Genomic DNA, 15714 nt, shown 5'->3' on the forward strand with positions numbered 1-15714 from the left:
GACTGGGGGCAATCACATACTTTCTATATCTTTTCCGCATGGTGCACCTGACAGATGTCAGATGAGGCCCAAGGCCAAATCCACCCCTGGAGCCAACGCCCTCTGGTATATTGTCATGGAGTTGGGTTAGAGATAAACCAAGTTCATATTCAGAACCGGAGTGCCTTCTTTACCCCACCCTTCACTGCCCATGGTCATTGGCCGCTTCCCTCTGCCCGTACAGAGGCAGGGAGGGGCTGACCAAGCACTGGGTTGTTACAGAAGGATATCCTAGGTGGGAGTCAAGCTGAAGATTGGGTTTAAAGTTAGGTGTGGAATTTTGTCTGCATGTTCTTAAAAAACCTTGAATCCAAGGTTGGCCTCACCAGGAAAAAAAAGTAGTCAGTTGATGACAACTGACATAACACAGCTCTGGTTTCAGCTCCAAAGCTACTCCATCTGCTAGTTCAGGGCTGGCTGGCACACAGCTCAGTGCCCATTTTGGCACAGCTGAAGCCTCTAGCTTGCAATTTTCACAAGCTGCTCCTCAGCTTTGTCCCAGGCAAAGCTGCTGCTCAGCCTTGGCCCAGGCCCAGCTGCCCCTCAGTCTTGGCACAGGACAAGCCACTGCTCAGCCTTTGCCTGAGCAAGAACGGGTGTTGATAGACACACACCCGTCCCCCGGAGGCAAGCCCTCGCCCACGCCCTTTGAAAAGGGCGTGTGGGACCGCACACCCTTGATAAAGGGCGAAAGGGCATGCACACCCCTGTATGGGCGTGCGAGGGCGTGCACGCCCCCACATGGGCGTTCACGGGCGTGCACCATGGCTCGTCGGGAGCTCCTCGGCGGGCAGATGCAAGTATACCTGCTCGCCGAGAGCCCCTCGGCGGGCAGTTACAGATACCACCTCGCCGAGAGCCTCTCGGAGAGCAGGTATACATGCACCTGCTCGCCGAGAGCCTTGCCTGCTCGCCGAGAAGGATAACTCTCGGCGAGCAGGTATACAAACACCTACCCGCCGAGCCTGCTCACCGAGAGCCCCTCGGCGGGCAGGTGCATGTATACCTGCTCGCGCAGAGAAATCCTCGGCGAGCAGGCATACAGATCCCACCTCGCCGAGAGCCTCTCGGCGAGCAGGTATACATACACCTGCCCACCGAGCCTGCTCACCGAGAGCCCCTCGGCGGGCAGGTGCATTTATACCTGCTCGCCGAGAGAAATCCTCGGCGAGCAGGCATACATATCCCACCTCGCCAAGAGCCTCTCGGCGAGCAGGTATACTTGCACCTGCCCGCGGAGAGGCTCTTGGTGAGTAGGCTCGGCGGGCAGGTGCATGTATACCTGCTCGCCGAGAGAAATCCTCGGCGAGCAGGCATACACCTCTCGGCGAGCAGGCATACATATCCCCGCTCGCCGAGAGCCTTGCCTGCTCGCCGAGAAGGATAACTCTCGGCGAGCAGGTATACAAACACCTGCCCGCCGAGCCTGCTCGCCAAGAGCCCCTCGGCGGGCAGGTTCAAGTATACCTTCTCGCCAAGAGCCCCTCGGCGGGCAGGTTCAACTATACCTGCTCGCCGAGAGGCTCTTGGCGAGGTGGGATATGTATGCCTGCTCGCCGAGGATTTCTCTCGGCGAGCAGGTATAAATGCACCTGCCCGCCGAGGGGCTCTTGGTGAGCAGGCTTGGTGGGCAGGTATATGTATACCTGCTCGCCGAGAGGCTCTCGGCGAGGTGGGATCTGTATGCCTGCTCGCCGAGGATTTCTCTCGGCGAGCAGGTATAGATGCACCTGCCCGCCGAGGGGCTCTCCGTGAGCAGGCTCGGCGGGCAGGTGTTTGTATACCTGCTCGCCGAGAGTTATCCTTGTCGGCGAGCAGGGATACATACACCATACCCGCCGAGGGGCTCTCGGCGAGCAGGTATATGTACTTGCGCCTGCCCACCGAGGGGCTCTCGGCGAGCAGGCACGGTGCACGCTTGTGCACGCCTATGTGGGGGCGTGCACGCCCTTGATAAAGGGTGCGCGGTCCCACACGCCCTGTTCGAAGGGCGTGGTCGTGGGCGTGCCCCCGGAGGACAGGTGTGCATTTATCAATGCCCGTTCTTGCTCAGGCAAAGGCTGAGCAGTGGCTTGTCCTGTGCCAAGACTGGAGGCAGCTGTGCCTGGGACAAAGCTGAGGATCAGCTCGTGAAAATTGCACTAGAGGCTGGATAGCCAGCTGGAGCAGGTGTCATGTCAGTTGTCATCTAGTGACTACTGATTTTTCCTGGTGCCTAAGGTTTGGTGTGAAGGTTAATTAAAGTTAAGTGCATAGTAAAACCAGAAAATTTGAGAAAATCTGCAAAACACAGTATCAATAAAGATGACATGTCAGAGCATCTGCATTGGTTGCAGATTAAGGACTGATTAGCATAACAAATCCCCCTTGGCAACCACATAGGGTCCAATTAAGTTGGACTAGACTCCTCCCGGGAGTACAATTTGGAGTAATCGGGAGTAAATTTAATCCTGAATAATACTAGGAGTAAAAAAAATTGAATATTCAAAAGATCACTGGATCAAGCTGAAGAGTAACTCTAGAGCCATCTTGACAGCCGTCATCTTCACCACGGACACAGCCACTTTAGCCTACCATCTATGCATTCCCAATGCAACTGCTCCAAACGCTTCATCCCCACCCCCAGGGCCAGTACCTGCCCCTCCCACCACTCCTGCAGGCACAACTAATCCAAGTTTAACAAAGCCTCTGAATCACAAAACAAAAATTCAAGGGTTTTCCCTACAAATATCCAAAAATTACAAAAGAAAATCAGGGGGTTCCCCTCTACAACTTCCAGAAAAAAAACATGAAGGTTTTTCTCTCTACAAATGCCAAAATCAACAAAAAAACATCATCTTACAGCCAAAAAAAATACAACCATAACCTGCAAGCAGCCACCTAACATCAGCAAGCTGATTGTAAACCCCCCTCCTCCCTTGGGGTTTACAAGGAGTCACAAGTGACTCCCACATGTCACATACTCAGTTATAGCTCAACCCACCTTCCTCCCTGGTTCAATAGAGAACTGACTAGCAGTCTCTCTGAGCCAGGTAAGCCCTTTTCTCTTTCCTCTCTTGTTTTTTCCTTCTTCTCATCCTTCTAGGAGAGAACTGACTAGCAGTCTCTCTGAACCAGCAATCCAAGCCCCCCCCTTTGGTTGGTCCTAGAAACCTCCCCTCGTGCCCCTTTGAGCCTGTTTCCCAGTTCATCTTGTCCTGTCCAGTGAAGGGGATTCCCACCCCTTACACTTTTTGTTTCTTACACCCAACCACCAAAACAACTCTGTTCTGTTCTGTTCTGCTCCGAATCCGTTCCGTCCGATCCAATCCAATTTTCCTGCCCGAATATCCTCCCAATCCGTTCCATTACGTCCAACCCAAATCCAATTGGTTTTCTCAATTCGGTTCTATGAATTATCCAAATCAAACTGGTCCCGCACCATCACCATTGCTGCATCTCCACCATCAACATCGTGATACTCTGAAGATGGGCTCCAAACACCCCTTTTATTGGCCAAATAGTGGATATCCAGAGCGCATCCAACATCTGGAACATCTTGTACAAATCCTACTGGCTAGAACCAAGCCAGCTCAGCCCCTCTATCTCTCCGCGTCTGTACCTCAGCTTGTCTTCTGTGCTCCCCCGACTGGCTCCTTTCAATATTCAATCAAGCGGGGCCTCGAACCTCTGGTATCTGATGCAACAGCACATTCTCTGCAGCTCTCAGTGTACTACTTGTTGGCGTGTCTATCTACATCACCCTCTGCCTCGCCAGCGGTATTCTCTATCTCGCCAAGGTCATCGAGTAAAACACGCAGACCCCCAAGGGCTTCGACAAGCAGTTCAGCCAGATCCTCCTCTCCCAGTACCCTCGCGTCGCTCCTCATCCTTGCCGCCGCCATCCACTCTGTGCCCCTCCTCCGCCTGCCCACCTCACTTGAGCTCATCACACGCCAGATTAGCCATCTGCGCACATACTCCCACTTCTCCGTCCCCGGCACTGCCCTCCTCAACATCCTCATTGGCGCCATCTTCCCCATCTGGATCGCCGCCCCGCTCAGCTTTCTGCTCACCGCCCTTGGCTCCACCGCCACCTACCTCCTTGTCCACACCGCTCGCCCCCTCTTTGTCAGGCTCATTCCCCGCCCCCTCATCCTCATCCAGCGCGCCATTGACCCCTTCAGACTCAAAGGCTCCCCCAAACTCGCCTCCTACCTCCTCATTGCCGGCCCCCTGCCCATCTTCCCCTACGCCGCACTCAACCTTGCATCCGGCGTCCTCAAACACCCCCTCCTGTCCTTCTTCTGGACCATTCTCATTGGATCCCTGCCCTACAACCTACTCACCACCCAACCCGGTGACATCCTCCGCTCCGCCGCCAAATCCACCTCTCCAGAGGACCACTTTCCACCCTGCACCCTCCATTATCCCCAAATCTCCCTACCGTCCCTTATGACCAATCAACGGCAAACAATTGCCATGAGCGGTGTGGTAACCCTGTTCCTGTTCATACTATCACCCTCATATCACTTAAACCCTTACCCTTCATTATTACTTCATATTCATATTCTACACCCCATTTTGCCCCTAGTCACCCACTCATTTCACCTAGGATTTCCAAATGGATCAGCAGTTATTGACATGTATAGTTTTGGCAGGTATTTTCTTCATACATATCCTTAGCATTATTACATACATCATTCATTAGTATCATAGCTACATAGGACTGCAGATTATACATAACTTCATTACTCATTTTTCCCTTCATGTGAATCATCAGTACATTCCTTCATAGCTCTTGTAGCTATTATCAAATTCTCATCTTCATTATGTACATTCTTAGTTCTTCTCATCATTACTTCATATTCTACATAGCTACCTTTCATGTACACTCCTTGGACATTGCACCTTCATCATTACTGCTCATCTTCAGATATTGTTACTATGTGCTCATCATGTATCACCCCCCTGTAGTACTTCTCACATATATAAACACCCCTCTAGATGTTGTATCCTCATCATGCACTTTCACCCACTACAATTTGTATGCACCTCTCCCCCCCATACTCTTTGTAGCACCTTTACACACCACACTTAGATAACATTTCACCCCTCAGATATATATCCCCCAGTATATATCTCATTACACATCTCAGAGTGACTCCCCAAGAGCTTCTGCTTTTCTCCCCATCTCACTTCTCCTCACTCACTCAGTAGGATTGATACACCTCAAACTCATAAAGTGTTAAATTAAAGTCATCTAAGTCAAAGAGAATCATCAGCCACACCCTTTTCTTTTTCTTAGTGTAAACCTCTCTCCATCAGCATTAGTCAAGAGGGCAGCCTCACCAGCACCTGTAGCCTCTTCTACATTATTAGTAGTGTAGTTGACTATTTCCCCTCACAGCTCTTTCCTGATCTTTTAGGAGTTCCACAGCGGCCCCACTGATGACATCTTGCAGGCCACAGACGCCAAGACTCCACCAACGACCCCCTTTGGATCCCCTCTCCTCCTACGACCTCCTATCAACTCAGGAGGCCGCCAGACAACCCCCAAACACGCCATGCCCACACCCTCCGCCCCCAGTACCCTCTCCCCTCAGTCCAGCCCACCCTTCCCTTGCTCCCCGGCCGTGACATCCATCACAAACCCAGCAGACTCCTCCTTTGTTGATGACAAATACCGCATGGCCATGGCTGAAGCTCTTGACGCCTTTAACAACAAACAAGAACAACTATGCAGCTTACGGCGCCCTGACACGCTGGAAGTACAGTGGCAGAGGACGCCCTGGGGATTATCCAAACCCAAGGGCACCTCTTTTTATACATGTTCCAGTTCCCCCAGCAAGCTTGCATTGGCTTCCTTGACTTGGCCCTGCATGCTATGTACATATCCTTGGCAACAATGCCACCGGCACACCACTGATGCATCTTTGACCTGCGCGGCACTGACTTCATATGGATGTAACCTACACACCCGGACAAATCATGCAAAGCTGCGACGCAATGAGGGCGCCGGGGCTGTACAGGCGCCAGCTGGGCGTTGCATGACGCCAGCTTGACCCAGAGTCCAGCTTGGCGTCATGGTGATAGGGGGCGGGGCACCCAAGGCCAGGTGGCATCAGGAAACACATCAGGTTGTTGTAAGCCACGCTGGGCGCCTTCCGGTCGCCTGTCCCGCAGGCTAACCTGTCATGATGGTCGGGCAGGCGCCAATCCCTTGCGCTGCGGTGGCGCTGCCAATATGGTTGGTCCACATCAGGGGGTTGCCCCCAGGCCGCCAACCTGCCCCGGTTGCTGGAGTGGCGACACAGTGAGGCGTCTGGCCCCACAGCGCGGGCAAGCCGGCCGGTCGGCTACCTGATGACGCTGGCCATTGACCTCGCATGCCCGCCGTTTAAGGCCGGCGACCGCTATGTACATGGGACAAAAAATCCAAGGAACAGGTGGCTTGGATCAAAAATGCTTGTCATCTGCGACGCTGAGGAGCATGACATGAGGCCGGCGGCGCTCTCAATGGGGTCCCTATCATGGGCACGCCGGAGGACTTTCTGGCGCTTTGAGCACACAACCAGCAACCAGCACGTTGGCATCGACAAAAAACTCAACGGCAAACCACTCAATGACTCTGTTTGATTCCTTAGCTCAGGATTGCAATTGTCCTTCATGATCCAGCCGCCCAATCCACTCCTCCAACTTTGCTGATCAATTTTTACAGCTATAATTTCATATATCTCTCATTCCAAATTGTTACTACCCATTCAAATGAAGACCTTGTCTTATTCATGATTGATTATTGCTGATTGAACTATACAGCTTATCAATTTAAAAGAAAATCATAAACAGCTTAAAATTTTTGTGACAGGTATTTAGTTCTTCAATGAGATAAATGTCATAGGAGTTTCTGAGCTAGGTACATGATTTTATACAAAGTGATAAAATCATCTTTAATTTGAGCTACATCCTCAAGAACATGGGTACTAAAGTTTTTCAAATTCCAATTGTCAAACCCTGGAAAGACAAATGATGCTTGTCAATTGTGGATAATGCAAGTAATAGTCAAACCTATGAAACCCCATTCTTGTATAAGGGTGTAACTTTCCAAACCCCACACTCATTTGGGTCCACCAAAATTTAATTTTGGTGTGTAGCTAACTCTTGAAACCACATAAACTGCCTAACCACATAGCAAATTCTGTCTACAAAGGGGTTTGGGGTTTCAAGTGTTTGACTTTATTCATGGTTAAGGCATAGTTTTTGGCACCAAAGACAGATCAAACTGGATGAAAAATATCTCAAAACCCTCTGTAAAGTCATAATTCAAAAACATGGACACATGAACTACTGCCACAGAGTAAACAGATGAGCTGGGCACCTGAAGAGGTGCTCCTTGTTGGTCGTGGGCTTGCAGAGTGGCAAGAGGCTGGGCAGCAAGCTGTATGTGAGCCTGAGTCTCTATAGTGACAGCAGGACCCAAGAAAAAAGAGGGGAATATTTGGATTTCTTTGGATAAAGACAATACAAATATAAGAGAGAGAGAGAAAGAGAGAGAGAAACTGAGAAGGATCAAGATAAGCAGATATTCAAGGTTTATTCTGGTGGGAATGCACGTCCACTGGCAATGCTACCTCTTCAGAAGAGTGCTGCCAAGCTGTGCTAGAGATTGCTACAGCCTCCTCTCACCAAAGAAACGTGGAGGGCTTCTGGATTAGACAAGTTTAATCCAGCCACAATTTTTTGGCTTCCTTCTGGATAGTCAAGGTTCTTTAGAGGGAAACCTATGTGGTTTTTTTCTTGCAAAAACCACAGAAAAAGAATGATGTTAAGCAGGGACAGCCCTGTGATCAAGAATGAGGCAAGGGCCAGCAAAGAAGAGCAGATCAAGCAAGACACAGAGTTGTACCTCTGAGATAAGCAATGTTCAGTGAAAGAGGTTACTTACTGTCAATATCCTAGGCGCCTGTGACGGTAGGTATACTGGGAGTGTTGTAAACTCTTTGGTGGTGATCCTGGGGTTATCTGGGGTGTGGTTCTGGTGTGCTGAAGTCTGTAGATCCACCTCAGGCAAGGGGGATCCTGACTACAAAAATTTTCACAGTTTGCTTATGTAATTTACATATGTACATGTGGTTTGGTGCGCCTGGTAGCGCTGACACGTCACAACTGCGCATGCGCGCCACAACTCAATAACTCAGGGAAGGAGTGTAGTTACAAGAAATTGATAAGTTGTAACTAGGGTTGAAATTGCATGAGGAAACAGAATATGAATTCAAAACAATGTTATCTCTAAAGATGAAAAAGATATGAAGTAATTCATATGTAAAAAGTAGAAAAAGGCAGACTTTAGGTCAGCTGAGTTGACTCTAAGGCTGACAGCAATAGGCTTGCCTGAGGCGTTTCAAGAGGGACTCAAGACTGGTGTCTTCCCTTGGACCGCCAGAACTTCGCAACTCTGCCCATGGGCTACACCAGGATGGCACACCCGCACCTGCCCCTCCTTCTGATATGATTTCAGCCTTCCTTGGGCCGCCACACTTTCTTCTCTTTTCCGAAAACATTCATCTATGGTGTTCAAAGTTGGTTTGCATAATTCTATGCAAGCATAAATCATAAAATCATAAAAATATTGTGGTGAGGAAATTTTGTATTACAGAACACTACAAACATTTATTATTTTGCCCAAAAAATAAATAAAAGTCAACATGAAAAAAATAACGGACCTACTTTGCGCAGCAGCGGAAAACTCTTTGCGCACAGAATCAACCGTCCCCCAACGTTGAGCCTGCTGTGCGCACAAGGAGTAGAGTTACAAAGAATTGGCAAGTTGTAACTAGGGTTAAAATTGCATGAGGAAACAGAATATGAAGTCAAAACAATTTTATCTCTAAAGATGAAAAGGATATGAAGTAATTCATATGTAGAAAGTAGAAAAAGGCAGACTTTAGGTCAGCTGAGTTGACTCTAAGGCTGACACCGTATTTGTGGAGGTCAAACTGGGGGTTGTTTGGGTCCAGTGACAATTAGTGCATTGAGTGGGGCAAGGCATGCCACTTGAGGAGCACTAGGATCCTACGCCGGTCCTTGTTGATGTAAGAGCTTGCTGGGAGCTCTTCACTGGGCTGTTGGGCGGAGACTCTTGGGGGGAATGGAGCTCAAAGCTTGGGCGGTTCTAGTACCATGGTTGGGGTTTTGTTGCTAGCCCAGTCAGAGATGGAGGTTGGGGGTCAGATCTCTCATTAGTCTATGTACACAGAGTCTCCCAAGAGGGGATGGAAGGAGACGGAGTCTTGAGCAAAAGAGAGGAAGAATTGGCTTACCTAGCCTGGTCAGAGATGGAGGTTGGGGGTTGGATCTCTGCCGGACTAGGTGGGTGGGGAACGGCTTTTGACTAGAGTCCCCCTCACATCACATGGCCCGTGTGGCCTTGTGAACCCTGTGGGCCGCCCGGGGCTTCACAGGTGATCTCTACCATCTCTAGCCGCAGTGTACTAATGCCAAGTGGTAGATGGTCTTGATCCGGGTGTGGGAAAGGCGGTAGCGGAAGCAAAAGGTAGTTATGTTATGCTGCTTTATCCAGGCAATTTGGGTAACATTTTACCGTTATTAACTGGGGTTCCCTGTTACTTTACTAATAATGGGGTCACATCAAGCCCATTTCAAAATTTCCTTTTTTCACATATGTACACTCACAAATCACTCAATATGGTGACATCACTGGATTCTACGGCCAAAACTACACAGGACACCATGGACAACACACCCTAAACACCTCTGGATCACAAGTTACAACCCCTTCAAGACACCATCATTCAGTTACATACACACAAAACAACATACTCAGGTCATGTAATCTGTTACATGAACCACACTTACCCAGGACATGTAATCCGTTACATGGACCACCCTGACTGCTTGTCTACCCTTTGCATATACTTTACCTCATCAGCCGCACTCATTACATTGTGTTATGCACATGTCATGCAGTGTTATGCAGTGTTATGCACACTTGATGCAGGCTTATGCAGTCTTATGCAGGTCCATGCAGACTAGTGTAATAGGGGCTGAAGTCTGACAGTTGACAGATGACATCATGCAGGTGTCAAGATAGCAAAAACCCCTTATGCAGCTTGCAGATGACATCAGTTGACAGGCCAGGCCAGCTAAAACATCTCACCTCCTATTTCTCACTAGCTAAATTCCCTCATATGACATCATGACCTCATGTGACCTGTCAACCACCAGCCAAAATACCTCATTGTAGTCTTCAGGGCAGCTAAAACCCCTCATTCTCTTGTTCCCCTGGAGCTAAAATGTCACACTCTTTTCTATTTAAGGAGGCTCTCCTCCCCCCAGTTGTAATTTCTCTCAACAAACTACTTGCACTCAGCTTACCCCATAACAGTACAATACTTGCTCACTCTACAGTATTAGCCCCACTCTATATTGTGGTTTTAAACCCTTAAAATTCCAACCTTATTACAACACTTACACATCAGCTACATCACCATAACCCTTAAGCCACCTGCTCAAAGTAGGATATCTTTTGATACACCTCCACTATCACTACATAAACCTTCCAATTGTAGATTGGGGGGCTTGTTTTATTGTCTAGTGACCCAGGAAAGGCAGAGGTAACCTCATTCATCCCTTTCTGTTTTCAGCAAAAGGTTCTCAGGAACACTTTTGAGCTTTACAACGGAAAATCTGCAATCTTGAGGGTTTTTGATGACTCATTGCTGGACATGGCCAACATAGATTACATTGAGAAAACACATCAGGAGACACCTCCAAGATCCCAGGAATATCACCGAGCATCAGAAAAAAATTTGAAAGAAGAAAACTGATCATGATGAGGGTGAATTAAAACCCTGCTTTAATACTACTACAGGCAATCATAATTTGTTGAGACATGCTTCACTGCTTATAATTAAAATTCATTTCCATTTATAAATGTTGTGAGGCCAATGATTGATAATGATGATACACATAGCTGAAATGCAGGAGAATATGAATTAACAAAATTGCTTGTGAAATGGATGATCTGATTAATGGATAAGATGAAAAACAGATTCATAAACTTAATTTTTTGATTGGGTGAGTTTTTCAACAATCTCTTTTGATTCAAATCAATTTGGTTAACAGGCTGGTCTCCACCATACAAAAAAAAGGGGAAAGGAGGCAATGACACATAATAGAATGTCATCTACACTGCAAAAGTGGGATAAAGACACAATCTTTAACATTATCATACATTGAAGACCCAACATTTATGGTGTTCAAAGTTGATTTATGCATGCATAAATCATAAATTCATAAATCATTTTCAGGGGGATTACATAATCAAACCCGCGTGATCCCCTGCAAAGCACAATTTATGAATTTATGATTTATGCATGCATAAATGAACTTTGAAAACCATAATTGTAGAATTTGGAAACCACAGCATGATCCTCTTTAGAGGGCTTATTATGAGCAGAGCTGGCGTGCGCAGCAGAATTCTTAGCAGGCAATAGAAATTCAGTAGCAGTGCCAGTTGCCAAGGAAGTGAGATTACTTGGCAAATATTCATCTACCAAATGGAGGTATTTCAGCAAAAACACCAAGGGCTCAAATCTTTGATTGAAGGGTGGGAGGAATGCTGACAGTGGGCAAAGAACTGCAGAAAAAGCCCCGCCTTTATTAATTGAGACAAAAAACAAAAAAGGACAGGAGATTTGATGCAAAGGCTCACCTGTTGCTTTGATGATCAGTATTGAGTCAATTACAAGTGCCCTGCTGTCAACCTCAAAGCTGCAAATGGTAAAATACCAGCCCGGCAAGGGCAAAAAATGAGCCCAGGAAGACCAACTGACAACAAGGTTGCCCCCCGTTGGGGGCCGTAAGTGAGCAAGGAGAGGAAGAAAAGGGTGGGCAGTGGCCTGGGCGGCATTGCTCAACAGGGGAGGGCCCTTCACAACAGATGAAGCAACTAGAAGTTAAGTCAGTCAGTTGTGAGTTTCAGCAAACGATTGGTGCACTACTATGTACATATCTCAATTTGGAAAACCCTACCTGTAGATATCTCAGAAGGGAACCTGAAACTTGAGGGGCAATACAGAGGCCAAAAGGAACGTACTGATGCCAAAATAGTTTACTTCCCAAAACAATTTTCTCAGGTGAATGGGTAGGGACAAGCGGCGGCAACCTTCACAAAGATATATTGAGTGCCTTGGCCAATCTTTCTCCGTTGACGGCTCAAGCTTCCCTGTTGAAATTGCACAATGTGAGCAGACCTTGTTCAATCTCCCTTGCCATTGCATTTGTGATAGGCCCCATGGGCTATCATATTCATCCTTGGAGTTTGGTTTGGTGCTAGGAGCTTTTTTTGGCATTCAAGGCGTGTACAAATGAACTGATATTTTGGCATGAAACCTGTAACTTGAGGGGATAATACAGAGTCCAAAGCAAATGTACTCATCCCAAAAGAGTTTACTTCCCAAAACAATTTTCTTGAGCCAGTGGGTAAGGACAAGCGGCAGCGACCCTGACAAACATATTTTGGGTGCCTTTGCCAATCCTTTCCCATCAACGGCTCAAGCTCCCCTGTTGCATTTGCACAGTTTGAGCAGACCTTGTCCAATCCCCCTCCGCCATTGCATTTGCAATAAGCCCAAGGGGGCAAACACTTTTACTCCCCTGTTGCATTTGCGCAGGTTGGGCGGCCAGACGTTAACACCCCTCTGTTACTTTGCAATTGCAAGTGGCCCAAGGAAAATTCCTCAATTGCGCGTTCAGCATTTTTTTGCCCCCCTCCTGCCCTTGCAATTGCAACAGGCACAAGAGGGTTGAACCCTGCCCCTTTTCATGCCTGCTTCAGGCATTGGGGGGCAAGTCCAAGGCATTTATGTTTGGGGACTTGAAATTAATTTTCTTGCGGTATTTAGGCATAAAATCATAAAATTCTAAGCTGAAAAAAATATGTTCCACCCAAGCACTCAGAGTAGAGCAATATTTCTAGAATGGTACATATGGAATCATTACTTGAAAGTTTTATGATTGTATGATTTTATGTTTTGAAAATTTTATGATTTCAACTTTGAACACCATAATTAAGTGTGATATGTTGATACCTGAGAAAATTGGAGGTTGGACAGGAGTTCCAATTTTCTATTTGTGGGTGGGGGGCTAATTTGTAGCCCCTTTTCAGAAAAATGCAGGGGAAACCCTTGATCCCAATTTCCACAAAAGTGTGGATTTAATATACTTAGATATGATTTCAACTTTGAACACCCCTAATATGTATTTTGAGTATATCAAGATATAAATCCTTGCAATCCCTCTCCAGATGTTTGGCAGAGACAACTGTATAGATACATGTACATTTCATGTATGCATGATAGATAATAAAAAAAGACAGCTCCTTTCTCAATGGCGAGTTTCATTTTTTGAGTTTCTTTTGGAGTTCTTCCCCAATAAAAGATGAAGAAAGGAAAGAAAGAAAGAAAGGAAAAGGAAAAGTAATGTATCGAATAATACAGGGAAAACAAGAATGAAGTAATTCTCGAGCCCATAAAAAAGAGAAAGGGATGGGGAGGGGGTGTTGCTACAATAAAGAAAGAGGAGAGGAGAAAAAAAAAGAGCAGAAAACGAAGAAAGAGGAAATAGGATTATTTGCGCCACTGTTGTTTGCCGGCGCTAATCTTAGACGGGGACGAGCAGACGGGCAAGTAATGGAGGCCTTTGCCGATCACGTAATCCGAGGACCTATTAGGAGTCAAGGTATGTTGAAAGAACTCGTCAATGATCGGGAATTGCAGCACGTTCATCTACCGATCCAAACCCGGCCCGCACAAGATCAGCTTTTCTCTGAAACAAATGATATCAGGTCGATCGGAAACAATGGACGGACTTTCGGGGTGATGATGATGACCGTTTGGCACGGAATCTCGAGCCAATCGGTTTTTTCAAACGTCAAAGGTTCGGACGCAATCAGCACGATCCTCTCTCTCTTGTCGCACTTTTTCTATAAGGAAAACGACCAGAGCAGAGTAAGAAGAGTGAGAGGAATGCAATGAGATGAGCGAGAGAGAGGGAGACGGACCATTCGGTATTGAGCGGCTTCGAGAGGGCCCTGGCATTCATCGGAGTTGACGCGAGGACTGCCGTCGAGAGCAGTAGCGGCCTCGAAGGAAGTGCCGGTGGAGAAATAGAGGCTTGCGGCTTCGTCGGTCGAGCTGTTGACGTATCGTGTCGCGACCACGCTATGGCCATCGGTGACCGCAAAGTTCAAGAGCGACGGCTCAGTGATCCCCGCTTGGATACAAAGCTCCCGGATCCGCTTGATCGTCTGGAGCATCGTCTCTTTTAGTAATGTGTACGGAAACGAAACCGATTTCGGATCGGCTACCTGCCCATCCATCCAGTCCACAATTCCATCATTTTCTGTGACTTTTAGCTCAGTAGGTCAGCGGAAATATTACTGACCTTGCTCAATTCATTCAAGAATAAAGCAAATGCCCATTCCGAATCGGTGTTGCCTAGACAAACAATTCCCAAGCATTATTAGAATCAAATTGGTGTTGTTTCTTTCAATGAACCGAGATCTGTTCTTGGGGGGTTGCTGACCCTGAGGAAAGTGGAAGAATTCATCGGACAATCCGCTCTGCAGTTCCCGCTTGAAGTTCTTGAAGCTAGCGATATGACCTGGAACATAACAATCACTTTCAATAGAACTCAGCGGAGTCAATTTGGGTTAGCTTGGTACTCACCATTGTGCATCCATAGTAATGAGCCATATATCTGTATAAACAATAAATACCAACAGTTAGCGATAAGGTTGATTGGATTAAATTTCTTGATTGCTTACCCATGGATGACAGTTCTCTTCACTCAGCGCTCCTGAAGTACTAGCTCTGACATGAGCACTTGATGAAACATCGTCCCCATGATAAAAACAGCCCGATGAAACAGAAGTATTTAAATGAATGTGCCTATCAGAAGAAATCAGAGAATCGAAAGATTAGGAATAAATGAGCTTACAAGACCAGGGGAGAACAGATCTTTTCAGCCAAACGATGCAGATTTCGATTCGCTATATAGTGAAGAAGAAGATCGATGAATGTGTGATGAGCATTATACAATAATGAATTGAGAGTCAAGGGGGAGAGAGAGAGAAATGACTGACACCAGGCGGGAGTAATAGCTTGAAAGACGCAAGGGGTTGAGTTTTCGACATCAGGATCGTACCAGCCTAGTAGATAATTGAATTTTGCCAACAGTTTGAGTGCCAATAGATATCCGTGTTACAAGATCATCCCAGAGCTTTGCTTACCTACTCCGAATCCATCGGCATTAACTGGTCTGGCATCTAGGTTTCGGCAAGAAAAATTCAGCGACAAGATGCTTGAGAGCCTATGGTTTCTGTGATGAAGATCCATAAGGATGGTGGATATTGACCTAATCGTAATCTGCTGTCAAAGGCCTGGTTGATGATAGAGCTAGAGTTAAATTTGGCGGAAGAGTTAGTCACTGGATAGGATTTTGATAAATCTGAAGCAGGAGGGTCTGCTCAACTGGGATGGCTTCGTGATCAGATGGGCAAGAACGATAGGCTCGCCCTTGAAGATAAGAAGCCTGATAGACACAACAAATGTCAGCATGGAATGAGTGAGTCAATGAGTGTGGTATGCGGTTGGATGCTGCTGACCTGCACAT

The 15714-nt window shown here is 47.1% G+C and overlaps 2 protein-coding genes across 2 annotated transcripts; one reads left to right on the top strand and one right to left on the bottom strand.

Moving 5' to 3' along the window:
- Positions 1 to 2629: 2629 nt before the first annotated feature.
- PtA15_4A764 (uncharacterized protein) lies at positions 2630 to 5658 on the top strand (the record flags this gene model as incomplete). Its single annotated transcript, XM_053168681.1, has 2 exons — positions 2630 to 2670; positions 5484 to 5658. 2 exons carry the CDS (start codon positions 2630 to 2632, stop codon positions 5656 to 5658), a joined length of 216 nt encoding a protein of 71 aa, XP_053019866.1.
- An 8009-nt stretch (positions 5659 to 13667) lies between these two features.
- Positions 13668 to 15714, bottom strand: PtA15_4A765 (uncharacterized protein; the record flags this gene model as incomplete). The annotated part of the gene is made up of 13 exons (XM_053168682.1): positions 13668 to 13826; positions 13910 to 14023; positions 14102 to 14407; positions 14485 to 14537; positions 14626 to 14703; positions 14769 to 14799; positions 14867 to 14924; positions 15040 to 15091; positions 15185 to 15250; positions 15332 to 15367; positions 15457 to 15497; positions 15574 to 15633; positions 15707 to 15714. 13 exons carry the CDS (start codon positions 15712 to 15714, stop codon positions 13668 to 13670), a joined length of 1062 nt encoding a protein of 353 aa, XP_053019867.1.

Source organism: Puccinia triticina, chromosome 4A (genome assembly GCF_026914185.1).
Source record: "Puccinia triticina chromosome 4A, complete sequence".
Classification (NCBI taxonomy): domain Eukaryota; kingdom Fungi; phylum Basidiomycota; class Pucciniomycetes; order Pucciniales; family Pucciniaceae; genus Puccinia; species Puccinia triticina.